This window comes from Austrofundulus limnaeus, unplaced genomic scaffold (assembly GCF_001266775.1).
Source record: "Austrofundulus limnaeus strain Quisiro unplaced genomic scaffold, Austrofundulus_limnaeus-1.0 Scaffold4, whole genome shotgun sequence".
NCBI classification, from domain to species: Eukaryota; Metazoa; Chordata; class Actinopteri; order Cyprinodontiformes; family Rivulidae; genus Austrofundulus; species Austrofundulus limnaeus.
The window spans coordinates 1,337,412-1,352,070 of NW_013952406.1; the positions used below are offsets into that span (position 1 = coordinate 1,337,412).

General features: G+C 41.4%; 1 protein-coding gene across 2 annotated transcripts in view; it reads right to left on the minus strand.

Annotated features, from left to right (window-relative positions):
* Positions 1 to 504: 504 nt before the first annotated feature.
* Positions 505 to 14,659, minus strand: part of znf652 (zinc finger protein 652) — a 19,666-nt gene continuing 5,511 nt past the window's right edge. For both annotated transcript variants that reach the window (XM_014022678.1, XM_014022672.1), the window contains 5 exons: positions 12,943 to 14,329; positions 10,190 to 10,337; positions 9,970 to 10,085; positions 5,987 to 6,131; positions 505 to 4,926 (listed from right to left, as the gene is read on the minus strand). In XM_014022678.1, coding sequence (XP_013878132.1) covers positions 4,337 to 4,926; positions 5,987 to 6,131; positions 9,970 to 10,085; positions 10,190 to 10,337; positions 12,943 to 13,947 — 2,004 coding nt within the window. In that variant the 5' untranslated portion in view covers positions 13,948 to 14,329 and the 3' untranslated portion in view covers positions 505 to 4,336. The remainder of the gene's footprint in view (positions 4,927 to 5,986; positions 6,132 to 9,969; positions 10,086 to 10,189; positions 10,338 to 12,942; positions 14,330 to 14,659) is intronic.

Genomic DNA, 14,659 nt, shown 5'->3' on the forward strand with positions numbered 1-14,659 from the left:
AAAAAAAACAGTGTAGTGATAGTTTTGGTGAAAACTCAGGATGAAGWCCCATGAGTTAGTTCCATAAAAACAGCTGAGGTTTATCAAGTGATTATTTCTTAGAGGTTTCATTAAATTCCATCCKGTGGTTCACGAGATATTTCAACAACTGTCCTTTTAGCAGCGGTAAAATAATTTTCTTGCTTCCAAGTAAAATAAAAGTGTCAAAACAAAAGAATAGAGAGTATGTAAAAAGCACCAGCAGAACCTTCAGGGTCATGTTTAGCCAGCAGACACGGTTAGGTAACGTGTTCCACAGAGAACCGAAAATAGCAGAAAAACAGCTCAGTGAGAAGAGTGAGTTGCAACAATCAGTTATAATCCACAGGTTTGAGCAAAGCTCGGGGCACCTAAAAGTGAAACCCATAATCAGGAGCACGCTGAGCACAATTATTATTCTACATTCTGTCTTCAGAAAATGAACAAGGATTCCAGAATAAAAGAGAAGAAGTCAAAAAAACAACATCTTGGCTACTTGTTTTTACTTCTCAAAAGTTAGCAGTCAGTTAAATGTACATTATCAAAAAAAAGGCCCAACTTTGTCCTCTTCTTTGTCTCCAGATAACATAAAAAAAAGAAAAGACAAACCAGGACGTTATAAAGCTGCACATTTTGTACCAGATACAATAATAAAATACGCGATGCTACATCAAGTGGTTAAAAATACAAAGAGGAAAGTATATTGATTTTTTAAAACATCTTTAAAGAATATACAATGTTATTTTTTTTTACTTAACTACTCAAGGATTTTAGTAGAAAGTGCATTCTATAGAACAAAGAAAGGAGGAGGAGGACCACTCTGCAGACAGAAACGGGACATGAACGAGAAAAATAAAATAAAATAAGAACTTCAGACGTCGTGTGGAGAGGTTTGTGTGAAGGAGGGAGAGTATTTCAATTTGGGGGGGCAGATTTAAGCATATTAAAAAAAAGTTCTTTATTATCTATGGTCCTTTTCACACTCTCCACCTCCAACAAGGATTCTCCTCCTTTCCTTGCTTTAAAACATCCACTCATAAATCACCTCCACCTTTTCACATACAGCCACAACTGCATTCAGTTCCACAATGCATCGTCGACACCCCCCACCCCCCCTTACCCATGTCCCTGCGCCTCACCCACGCAGCAGTAAAGTGCAGAGAATACACACAAACGAAAAGGCTTAAAAATACGAGACAAAAAGACCCATAATGCACAACGTCGAACCTAACGGGACTGGATGAGAACGGATATTGCAGCAGTGTTAAGACCCGGAGAAATGGCAGGAGAACTGCAGGTCTGAAATCCTAAAAAAATTAAAAATAAATTAAAACAAAAAAGGAGCTAAACTACAGAGCTTAATCACTTAATCTCATCTGAATGAAACAAACGGGTTAATTTACTGCTATGGAACATGTCAGGTAGTCTCCAACACTAAGAGCAGCTTTTGGTAGAAGAGCACTCGGGGGGGACGTCGAGTCAAACACTCGGGCAGCTTCCCCCCATCGTTAGGCCCCGTTCAGACCTGGAACCAACATCCAACTCTACTAGAACWGGAACAAACGCCTCAAAACTCATTAAAAACACAGCAACTCTGGTGGTCCGGACCCCTTTCATCTGCATATGTTATGAGTCTCTAACATGTTTCGAGCCTGTTTATAAAATATGAGGAGTCACTCACTGGACTTTATATTTACAGGATTAAACAGATTATTTGATGTTAAAGAAAGCACAGTTTCACTGCGGTGGACTTTTAGGAGTTAAACCTTCAGTTTTTGCTTCGATTTATTAAATAATTTATTTTATGTGCCTTTATTTCTTCCATTTCATGTCTGTTAGATATAAAACATAAGATTATAATAAATCAAATCCTACACCAGTATATTTCAAAGAATATATTTGGTCAAMCCAGTGGACTCTCACTGGTTTCAGTTTAGATGATTGTGAAGACAGAAGAAAACTTAAGTTTATTACAACTGAAAATAAAAACCCAGTTTGAAAGCTTAATGCTGAAAGATATTTGCAGCAGAAATTATACAAAATCWTTTTCAATTTCTTGTAAAACAGCCCCAAATACAGAAAATTGTGGAAGTAGCTGAAAAAGATGAATCTAGCACAAAGCAGAAAGAGCATGTTCGCTGAAAAGTAACTAAAATGATCACAAAATGATTAATTTAGCTGAAAATAATTAGGTAGCTTAAATTGAAGGAAACCATTGAAAGAAGCACAAAAAGCTTAAATTAGCAGAAAGAAGCTAACAGTAGCAGAAACATTTAAGCAGCAGAATAACTGAAAWGAGCGGAAAGCTAAAAAGGCAGTAAAAAAGAGCTAAAATTAGCAAAAAAAGAAGCTGAAGGCAACTAAAACGAGCACAAAGTATTTAGAAAGGCAGAACAAAAACTAAAAAGGTGCAAAATGCAGAAAAGATTTAATTAGTTTGGAGGATTTTAAGGATGTTGAAGACGGCTCCATTCATTTTCAATGAGAACAAAGATCGCCAAAAAAAGCTAAATATCTTAAAAAGTATAAAGTGATGAAATACGAAAAATCACAGTTTGAATGTCCTGAAGGAGCTGAATGTTGTGATATATTACTGAGAAAGCTTAAACAATATGGAATGAAATACATGCTGAAAAATGTATGGAAGACAAAATTGATCAATAATAATAATAATAATGATAATAATAATAATAATAATGAACATTACAAGTTATTCTAAATTCCTGCAGCCCTATTTAGATGTCTGAATGAGACGTAATTTTCATTTAAGAGTGGATAAATTACAAAAACATTTCGGGGCAAAAACGATTTGTTTTTTTGTTGTTTTTTAACCTGACAGGTGTGAACGCTCTGAATCAAAGCTGTGAGTCTGAGGTCTGAACAGGGCCTTAATCTGAGGCAACTCAAACTCTCACCGGCCAGTTCTGCCCCTTCGAACAGAACTCCCTTCACATTAAGTCATTTCATCTCACGTACTGAACGCCTGTTTGGCTGCTGCTTCCCATCCTATGACAGTTAGATGACAGAACCATTCATTCGCTAAAAAACCAGTAAAGGATGAGAAGGTAAAACACGAGTCGGCTTAGGCAACATTCAACAGGTGGCGGACACGCCTGTGTCGATCAACGCCGGTACAGGAAGTCACTCGTTCAAACACCACCCCACACCAAACTGTGGAATATAGGCTGAGAGGAATAATGCATAATTTACCATTAAGAGCTCTAAAAGAGAAAAAGGTCCCAGTTGTGTACACTGTGTGTACTGTGTGTGTGTGTGTCAGATGACCTTTAACATGGTAACCCGTATCATTTAAACAGCAGCGAAGAGAGGTGGGGCAAAGATCAGGCGAGGCCACGTCTGGCCCCTCACAGTGGCAGTTTCTGACAGTCTGCTGCTCAACAGCCCTGAAAGCTTGAGGTGATCAGTCAATCGGTGAACCAGGTCTTTGTTTATGTGCTTACAATAAGTTGTGTGTGTGTGAGGGCTGATCTGGACGAATTAAAGTAATCTCAATCACTAATTATCCATGTCTTTTTGTTGAAAATACCTTTTTTTTTTGCAAGACTTGATGCATTATTTTGTTTTTACACCTGTTTCARGGAATGGAATGGAAAGCACCATTTTAACTATAATTTGAATCAGACTTGGTCTAGATTCAACATTTACAAAATCTTTATCGTTTTATTAAAAAAAAAAGAAAAACCTCTCCTGTGTTTCTTTGTAAGCTATGGCACTGCGTGTTGCACCACCGCCACTGGCCCGCTGACAGAAAGCTTTAATCTTAAACTTTGAACGGGGAAAAAAAAGGAACCAGTTACAACATTCATCAAACATTTCTGTGAGCTCCCGAGGTTTCTGCAGTACGACTCAGAGGACAGGTGGAGTATTGCTAAGGGGGAGGAGCTGCAGAGAAAAGCTCGAATCCTGACACAAGCCGACTCCCATCAGCAGCTTTTAGATAAAAAAATGAGAATTTTACACCCATCTACGGAGAGCGAGACGCACAAAATCATTTTCTACAGAAGAAAATGTTCCAGACAACTCTGAGGTTATAAAATCTTTGTTATTTGATCAGTTTTTATGTTTTTTTTTAAAGTGGAGTCTCACTTGTTGGKTCTGAGGGAGCAACAGTCTGAATCTTTTACACATACAGATGTGTTTAGCTTGATTTAAATCTGCAAGGCAAGACTACGAAGAAAGTCTGTGGTTTGAAGTTTGTTCCACAGAACAGAAGTTCCTATTTTGAGTTTTACTCTGAACGCTTCCAACCCGGGCGCTGCTCCGGTCCCGGCAGGTGAACTGTGAGAAGACGGACAGTTCAGTGGTGCTGCGGGGCTCCGGGGCCTTTGTCGTGAGGGCTCATGTGGTGCAGGTAGCTGCTGTCTTCGTGGCCACAGTGGTTCAGCGGCTCGCTCTTGAACAGAGCRGGGGGAGGGGGGAGGTGGGAGACGGGGGGCACGACCAGGTGGTGGTGGGGCGGCGCCTGCTGGGGTGGGCTGGAGAGGTGCTGCTGGGAATGATGGTGGGAGGAGTGGAGCTGCACGTGGGAGAACGTGTGCCCCACTGGAGCCTGGGGGGGAATCGAACCGACGGTCGGGCTGAGGCCTAGCGACGTCGACGTGGTGGCCGGAGCGGCGGCCGAGGGGCCGGCGGCGGAGGAAGTGGAGGAGAAGGCGTTGGTAAAAAGGCGAACGGGCATGGGGGGTCCGCTGGTCTGCAGGACGACGGGGCTGGTGACCCGGAAACACTTCTCCTTGTGGGCCTTCAGCATGTTGGAGAAGCGGAAACGCTGACCGCACACCTCACACGGGTAGGGCTTCTCGCCTGTGTGGGTGCGGCGGTGGCGCTTCATGTTGGGCCGACTGGTGAAGCTCTTCCCGCAGATCTCACAAATGAAAGGCTTCTCTCCTGCACAAACAATAGCAAACATCAAATCCATCAATTAACAGAGAATAAAATAATCAGAGCTAAAAATGACGAATCAGAAACAAATCATTTGTCAAATGTTCTGRTGAGAAACTTCCAAGCGATTAAAGCTTTTCACAGAAACCCACCCCTTTCATTTCAGTTTTGAAAATGCAAATAGGTTGCCATCTTGAAGTGATGGTCTTTTCTGTCAACCCACCCACTCACCGGAAAGCTATTACAATTCACACTTTGAGAATTGAAGATGTGAAAGTGAACAACAGCAGCACCACTAGAATGCCGCTCTCATTAACCTCCCTCCATGGAGCCACTGAATGTGCCTGTTACCACCCACGCAGCCATCTATTAACAGTCTGCTGAAGGGCCCTCTAAATGCCTTATTCTGGCATGTTATGTGTGAAGCTCCTCCGCCAATTGAATATTCAAAGGTGACAGCTGACGCACCAGTCTTCTCTCACTGTTGTGTTCCAGAACTCACCCAACGCTTGACGAGCCAAACTTTGGTTTGAGCGGCTTATTACAGAGCAGGCCTGGGTGTGTCCGGTGGACGAGGCTAAATTGGTTGGTAGCTGCAGGGATACGATTGTAGCATAATTACACATCTCAAATATAACCCGTGAGGGCCAGCCGAAGCGTGGCGTTTCCACCCACAGCGGAGGAGGCACCGCTGCTCAGTTTGAACGTCGGTGCAACATGGAGGAAAACCCAAAAAGGGTTCATGTGGATGGGTAGTCGTTATAAGCCACAAGATATGCAAGGCTCCTCTTTGATGTAAAACAGCCCTCTCATTGCAGAAACAGGGCGAAAGAGCAACACCCAAGTCTTTTTATAGAGAGTGCARGGTGTCCGAGTGGCGACGGAGCTTTAAGAAGATGGTAGATGTAAGGTCTCTGCAGTGTTTTAATGGTGTCTTTGCAGGCGTTAACCATAATTGATGGCAAAATTCAAAATCTTTATTTTTTCCTTAAAAAACCCGAACAGATTTTTAAAAAAATCAGATTCTGTGGTCTAAATAACTTGTGGAACAGGTCTGTGTTCTCACCCGTGTGCGTTTTCATGTGCTCGTCAAAATACTGCTTCATGTTGAAGTCCTTGCCGCACCACTGGCACATGAACTGCTTGTGTCCGATGTGGATGCTCATGTGGGAYCGCAGCTGGTACTTGTACTGGAACCGCTCGTCGCAGTTCTGAGGCGGAGGACAAAGAAAGCTTGTTAGAGCTCGGAGCCCAAAACACACAAAACAAAAACACACTGAACATCRGTCTCGTGCCGTTTCCTTCAAGACTTAACATGTAAAAAAAAAAACCACTTTGAAACTGAAGAGTTTCTATAAGATTCAGGCTTTAGTTTAACAAACTGTCAAAAAACAAAGAAGTTTAAGGAGAAAACTATAATTTTTAAAATACACAGGCATGCAGAGTGTTTGATTATTTTTTGCTACATATGTGGAGATATATGGGCGTATTTATGTATGTACACACAATGTTAATACAGCATGTATGTGTATTATTACTAAATTCTCTGTAGATTTGTACATCTATGTGAAGATATAATGGTAGTAATACATAATTTAACAAAAAAAATGTGTCTACAAAACATAATATGCTATTTTTTGTAATTCTTGTATAATTTATAACAGAGGGTAAACTGATGATTGTTTTGGTCTTTTTGAAATAATTACTGTGATTTAGAATAAGGAAGCAGAAAAATTTATTCTTTTTAGTAAGTTTTGGAGAAAGGTGGAAATAAAGTTTACTTCTTTCCATCCCTTTTCGAATATGTTTAAATTTTTTTACTTGTTAAAATACTTTTGTTTTTGTACATATGTGAAATAAACTTGGACTAAACAGTTAATTAACTTGTATTTAGTTTCTTGTACAAAAAGGAGAAAGAAAAAAATAATCTATATGCAGACGATTAACGATTTTATTTATCTATTTTAAAGACAGAGCTGTTAAAAACTTAGAAAAATGAAACATGTTATCCTTGTCTAAAGCATTAAAATATATTAAAGTTTTCATTAAGGAAATAATTAGTAGAAAGAAAATCCTCCCACTGTGTTCCAACACTACATGTTTGCACTGAGGTTTTTTCCAGAGGTGAGGTATTTATAATCTTAGTGGCACCACCTGACTAAATGTATAAGTGGAGACCAGCCTTGTCCATATGGACATTCAAAACTCTCCACTAATGAGAACGGTCGCTACATTACCTCAACTTAATAAGTGTGTAATAATACACTAGTGTGAAATAACTTCAGACATTTAATCAAAGCAGCTCCACTCTTAGAAAGGTTGTGTGTGTGGGCCTGTGGAGGGAACAACAAACACTGTCTGTGAAGTCTTATACAGAAAAATCAGATTGCCACAATAATTAACTGCATCAAACACTGTGGAGCAGGAATAAACAGGAGAATATTGACTCAAAGTGTGAGTTGTGTCTAAATGTAGCTCACTCTCTCAGTTTCTGATAACCGATATGATTGGACTTCATCTCTGTACGTCAAGCAAAACATCTTAAACAGAATATTTTAAAAGCTACCTTCAATTAGCATTTAGAAAATTCATGAAGACCGGAACTCCACAAAGCAAACAATCCTTCGACACTAATTCAGCTTAAATACAAAGAACAAGAGGCTTAGGTTTATCACAGCATCAATCCAAAATGTTAACATTATAGACTAATCTATTTATGAACAGAAAAACAAAAACCCACGGGAACAGGAAGACCTAATTGTAAAGTGGAAGTCTGTGTGGTCCAGGTTTTTAAAAAGTGCTCACAAGAAAACACATTTTCTTATTTCACGACGCCATCTGTTGGGATTTCTCTGAAAAGCAGCAAAAGAATAAATCTAATTCCGACCTCACCGCCTGTAACTCTACCCAGTAATGTGATTTGTAACGTGTTAGCCTGACGCCACAACGATGTTACTGAAAAACCACAGTGGATTTTATCAGGACACGATCAATTCTCATCAAATCAGGAGCATTTGGAGAATTTTTACTGCCGTAAAGAACAATGGTATAAAAAGTGGGAGGAGTCATGATTCCTTCATAGGCTTTAAAATGAATAAAACTGGTTTATAAAGTCAGGTCAGTCTTCTCTGCTGTCCTCAAAGTGTTTTAAAGGTCAACATTAAGCAGACAACGGTCCAACAAAGCTTTCTTTAAAAATTAAACTCATCACCACCATTCACATTTCAGAACTACACACTTAGACTCAAATCTCACAACTCCTCAGTCAGCATTCTGGCAATTTTTAAACAAGAACAAATATTTACTGAATATTTACATTAAATATTTGTACAGTGATAACGCTTCTTTTTAACTTCTGCTTCAAACAGAATGGAAAAACCCCACATCGTACTAAAAACATGAGGCATAAACAGCCAAAGATTAAAACATTAAAGCAAAAATGCTAAAACTCACTCAACTCAATGTGGACGATGAAACAAAAGGTGACGTTTTGGCGACTGTCTAGTTTTTTATTTTCACTTCACCATCAAATTACTCCCAACATTTATGAAGTACAAACATGTCATTATCTGCTTAAGTCTCATTTTCCATGAGCAATCAAGCTTTTAATAACCTGTTGGATAAATGTCTTCATGACTTTTCATCTATTTACACACAGTTATTAGCTCACATGTATTTAAATCAACCCCATGTTTACATTTATAGTCTGCAAACATTAAAGCTTGATGATGCCTTTATTGTCATTGTACGGAGCACAGCATTACATTTAAGAACCCCCACTCAAGAAGACACACATGACAAACATAGGGGAACAGGTGATCAGGTCATGCAGCAACCAGCAGGGGTCGCACTACCTTTAAAAAAGAAAAACAAAAATACCACARAAGGATAGATGAGGAAAAAACAAAACATCATATTATATCAACAAAAGGTGACACACTATGGTGTCTATAAAAAAAAACCCTCTGCAGAGCAAAAYCACATTTATTAGTCAGAACAGACATGTCAAACCCTGCATGTAGGGCTGCGCAGTGTGTGCAATAGACGGTAGAAACGATATGAACGATATGCCTCTCCTCCTGCATACTTTGTCCTAGAGCTGCCATTGTAATTTATATCTGTAAAGCTCCTGTGCCAAATGATGGCTATGCCTTTTGGTGCCTGTAAAACTTACTAGTTTTTGAAATATTAATGTTTAATAAATTATAATGTCAGTCAATGGAGCCTTGTATTGGTCCAATACTGCCCCCTGCTGCATCTACACAATATGGTACTGCACCATAGTTTAATAATATTTAAACTCAGTAGTTCAGTGATTACAATATTAATATGATTGTATTTTGATGTTTTACTGTAATACTGTCTTAATATTGTCCAATTGTTGCAATATATTGCAGTTTATTGTGTCAAAGATTGCATTGGCAATGTGGCCTCTCAAACCAACCCCTGGCACCACCTTCTGCCACAGCTCCATTGTTCTGATGGTCTATGTCATGGACTTTAATGTGGGAGATCAGGGTTCAAAACCCAGCTAAAGCAACTTTAACAAAAAATCTCTTCAAACTTCATATTGTCACACAATTACCTTAATTACAAACGCCTGCTGACGTGACAGGCACAAGCTGGTATAGAAAACACATTTGAACTTGGTCAAAGTTCATTCTGCAAGTCCAATGCTGCAGGCAAAGCCATGCTGCAATGACATGCTACGTGGCAATGCACACTTGTTTTTACATCGTAAAAACCCATGTCTAGTGTTCATTTGCACTACAGCAAAAATGTTGGGTTTGATTATGATTTACAGTTTTCTGCAAAAATAAACGCTCTAAAAATCCCATTATCAATGCTTTTTATGATAATATTCTACTGCGATATATACCGTTACCATGAAGGGATTACATTTATAACTTGATATGAATCTGAGGTCATACCGCCCAGCCCTAACTGCATGTTTTATGTTTCCCTGCTCCAACACACCTGATTCTGCGACAGAAATACCTCTTCAAGTTCTGCAGAACCCTGCTAATCATAACAACAGGTGCGTCTTACCTCACAGCGGAAAGGTTTCTCCCCAGAATGCTGCAGCGAGTGCACCTTTAACGACATGCTGCGTTTAAACGACTTCCCACACGTCTCACAGGTGAACGGCATGTCCTTAGTGTGAGCTGGAGTTAGAGCCAGGTAGAGCAGAAAGAACACATTTTTAACCTTTCAATGTCGGTGTAATACACTCCTCCACATCCTGACTGTGGACCTGCAGGTGACTTACCAACCATGTGTTTTCGAACATGAGCCATGGTGTAGAACTTCTTCTCGCAGATTTCACACGAGAACTTCTTTTCTGCGTAGCCGTGAACGATCTTAATGTGCTCGTGCAGCGACCACAACTTCTTAAAGGACTTGTTGCAGGAGACACACTGAGGAACAAGCAGAAATAAACAAAATTAAAACAGGAAAATGAGTTTCTGTTCACACCGTCTGCAGCTCTGGTGTAACACACCAGCGCCCCCTGCTGGAGAAATATTTTTAAAGGTTTTGAAGATGTTTTAATCAAGTTATGAGATGTTTTCTTTAAACTGCTACACAGAATTTATCCTACTTATCAATACATGATTAAAAATGTTAAATAATAAACTCAAAATGTAAATTTTGCAAATAGCACCCAGAAACAATCAGTCATTTATTTTAGATTTGTCATATCACAAGGATATTTGGGAACAAATGTAAAAACTTTATAATAATGATACTACATTTTCATTAAGGTATAAGCAAATTATTTTAGATTTTTATGGAAAGAATACTTAAATAAAAACAGAAACTGGCATTCTAATTATAATATTAGAAAAATTCCACATTCAATACTTTACATTTTCATCATCTTCACCATTTTATTTAGTTTTGGTTAAAGAATTGAATTATACYCTCACCGGCCACTTTATTAGGTACACCTGTCCAACTGCTCGTTAACACTTAATTTCTAATCAGCCAATCACATGGCGGCAACTCAGTGCATTTAGGCATGTAGACATGGTCAAGACAATCTCCTGCAGTTCAAACCGAGCATCAGTATGGGGAAGAAAGGTGATTTGAGTGCCTTTGAACGTGGCATGGTTGTTGGTGCCAGAAGGGCTGGTCTGAGTATTTCAGAAACTGCTGATCTACTGGGATTTTCACGCACAACCATCTCTAGGGTTTACAGAGAATGGTCCGAAAAAGAAAAAACATCCAGTGAGCGGCAGTCCTGTGGGCAGAAATGCCTTGTTAATGCCAGAGGTCAGAGGAGAATGGGCAGACTGGTTCGAGCTGATAGAAAGGCAACAGTGACTCAAATAACCACCCGTTACAACCAAGGTAGGCAGAAGAGCATCTCTGAACGCACAGTACGTCGAACTTTGAGGCAGATGGGCTTCAGCAGCAGAAGACCACACCGGGTGCCACTCCTTTCAGCTAAGAACAGGAAACTGAGGCTACAATTTGCACAAGCTCATCGAAATTGGACAAGAGAAGATTGGAAAAACGTTGCCTGGTCTGATGAGTCTCGATTTCTGCTGCGACATTCGGATGGTAGGGTCAGAATTTGGCGTCAACAACATGAAAGCATGGATCCATCCTGCCTTGTAGCAACGGTTCAGGCTGGTGGTGGTGGTGTCATGGTGGGGGGAATCTTTTCTTGGCACTCTTTGGGCCCCTTGGTACCAATTGAGCATCGTTGCAACGCCACAGCCTACCTGAGTATTGTTGCTGACCATGTCCATCCCTTTATGACCACAATGTACCCAACATCTGATGGCTACTTCCAGCAGGATAATGCYCCATGTCATAAAGCTGGAATCATCTCAGACTGGTTTCTTGAACATGACAATGAGTTCACTGTACTCAAATGGCCTCCACAGTCACCAGATCTCAATCCAATAGAGCATCTTTGGGATGTGGTGGAACGGGAGATTCGCATCATGGATGTGCAGCCGACAAATCTGCGGCAACTGTGTGATGCCATCATGTCAATATGGACCAAAATCTCTGAGGAATGCTTCCAGCACCTTGTTGAATCTATGCCACGAAGAATTGAGGCAGTTCTGAAGGCAAAAGGGGGTCCAACCCATTACTAGCGTGGTGTACCTAATAAAGTGGCCGGTGAGTGTATTCATCCACTATTTAAGATATTTAAGACAGAGACAGATTATTATAAGAGTAGAAATATAAAAGCTGTACACATAAGAATGCTGTAGATCAGTGATTCCCAACAGGGGTACGTGGAAAAATTTCCCAGGTGTGTGAAAAAATAAATAAAAATAGGACTGAGATATGTAAGGCCCTATGATTTCCACAATGCAGAAAATGCAAAGAGAATCAGAGAATTAACACAAAATTAAATCCTGTWTAAAAACGTAGAATGTCACGGAATTTGCTCATTTGGGGTATTTGATGTATTTTGGACGCTGCTGCTTCTTTCACCTCCCATTACCTGGTTTGTTAATTTATTCACTTTCAAGGCAACGTTTTTATCTTTGCTTAATTTGAGTTAAAAAGAATAAAAGGCCTGAGAATTAAACTTTCTAGGGGGTTAAATAAACAATTTTCATTTAATAATCAGCTGTTATACATTATAGTTTTGGAGAATCATCATTATATTTGACTGAAGGCGTACTAGTGGAGTGATAAAATGGCTCAGAGGTACACAAGTCTAAAAAGTTTGGGAACCACTGAGGTAGATGATTGAATTTATTTATCATTAAAGTTTTTTGTACTAAATTTATTTACAGTGTATCCCACTGGTAAACTTTACTTTTTCTGTGTTTTGTCCCTTGTTCTCTCTTTGTATTTGTACTTTATATAAAGATCTTTTTCAATTAAAAAAAAGTTCTGTATTTTACCAAATGGTCTGTGGCAACATTAAAAACATTAATCCACTGAAGCAAATAAATGCGTTCACTAAAATGCTGAGTTTGAGTTTATCTAGTTTTGTTTGTTTTAAAATATTCTGAATAAAAACAGAGCCAGACAGGTGGAGGTTTGTCTTACCTGGATGTTCTTCTCACACTCGGTCTGCTGGTGCAGGGCCAGCTCGCTCTCCAGGATGAACTTCTTGCCACACTTGTCGCAGATCTGCATGCGCCTGTGCGTGATGTTCATGTGCTTCTCCAGGTACCAGCGCGTGTTGAAGACCCTCGGACACTTCTCGCACGCCAGCATCTCCTTCTCCTCCAGCTCCGCCTTCCCTCCCGTCGCGCCGGCCGAGGAGGGGGTCGACCGGGTCGACCGACGCTTGCTCTTTGGGGGCTCTGCACACTTGCGCCGCCCCCTGGTGGTCATCCCGGCGGCGGCGGCGGCGGCGGCGCTCAGAGCGGTCCGGAGGCTTTTCCTCTGGGGCTGGCTGGCTGCTGAAGTGCTGCTGACACTTCGCCGGATCCTTCTTGACCTCGTTCTGTGACTCTCAGCCTCCTCCTCGTAATCCTCCTCTTCTTCATCTTCCTCATCATGGCTATCCTCCTCCTCGTCCTCCTCTTCCTCTTCGTCCTCCTCCTCCTCATCACTGCCCCCTCTGTCCGAGTCGTCTGCAGCCGCTGCGGTCGTCTTGTCCCCCTTGGACACGTAGAGCGTCTGGTTGTTCAGATTCACCTCCACGATGATCTGCTCTCGCTTGTAGCCCTCCTCGCAGTCCTCGCCCTCCTCCTCGTCTTCATCATCCTCCGTTTCCTCGTCGGACTCCTCGCCGGCCGCTTGGGACCCCTGCGTCCCCTCCTCGTGCTCAGCTCCTCCTTCTCTGAAGTACTGCTGCTGTGAAGCGGCGTGCTGAGCCGGTAGCTGGTCCCCGGCGGGGGTCTTGGCGGACATCTTGTTGTCCACCAACACGGAGAAAGGCTTGCCGCCGGCCTCCTTCTTAAAAGCCTTTCCCGTCAGGTCCAGGTCCGGACTATTGGAGCTGAAGAAGGACGGGGACACCTGAGCCGTGTGCCCCTCCTCCTGTGACATCCCGCCGAGGCTCGGGATGGAAACCTCCTCCTTGAGGCTCTGGCAGGATTTCATGAAGAAGGGATGAGGGGATGTCGGTAAGATGTCAAAGTAAAAACAAAAAAATGTAACCGCTTTGGAAGACTAGCCTTGTCTGCACGGAGGGGCAGGGGACACACCGACCCCCCACCCTCCTTCAGCAGGAGAGTCAGGAAGAAGGGGACAAGGTGAGAGACTCAAACAGACCGTCCATGCTGTCCAGAGCGGGACATCCAGTTGGAGAGACATTTACATGGTCCCCACGTGTGTTCCATAAGTTTAAAACAAATCAGATTTGTGTCAAAGCAGCGCTGAGGTCTTCAAGCTGCAGAGCAGATAAAGATGAGCTGAATGGCAGACATGGAGCCGCAGTAAGGACCTTCGGTTCCCGCCTGAACGGCCATTTACCACGGGTTACCTGCAGAGAGGAGAACAAGAAGAAACAGGGAGGAACACAGATTAGAGACGCCGCTCTTTCCGCTCGTTTGTGACCTGAAACTGAAGCCATGTTGTCGAACTTTTAAAAAGAGCGAGTGTCGCGTTTTTGGCCACAGATGTTTCGGTGCCGAAAGCGGGAGTTGAAAACCGCAGCTTTCAGAAACGACTGTAACTGAATTCACTTCCAACAACGAACGGTACGATCTGAATTTCTCTCCGAACCACAACTGAAACACCTCGTTATCAAAATGATTTGTGGAGCAAAACACCACAAAATATAAAAAAAACATTTAAAAGCAAGATATATATA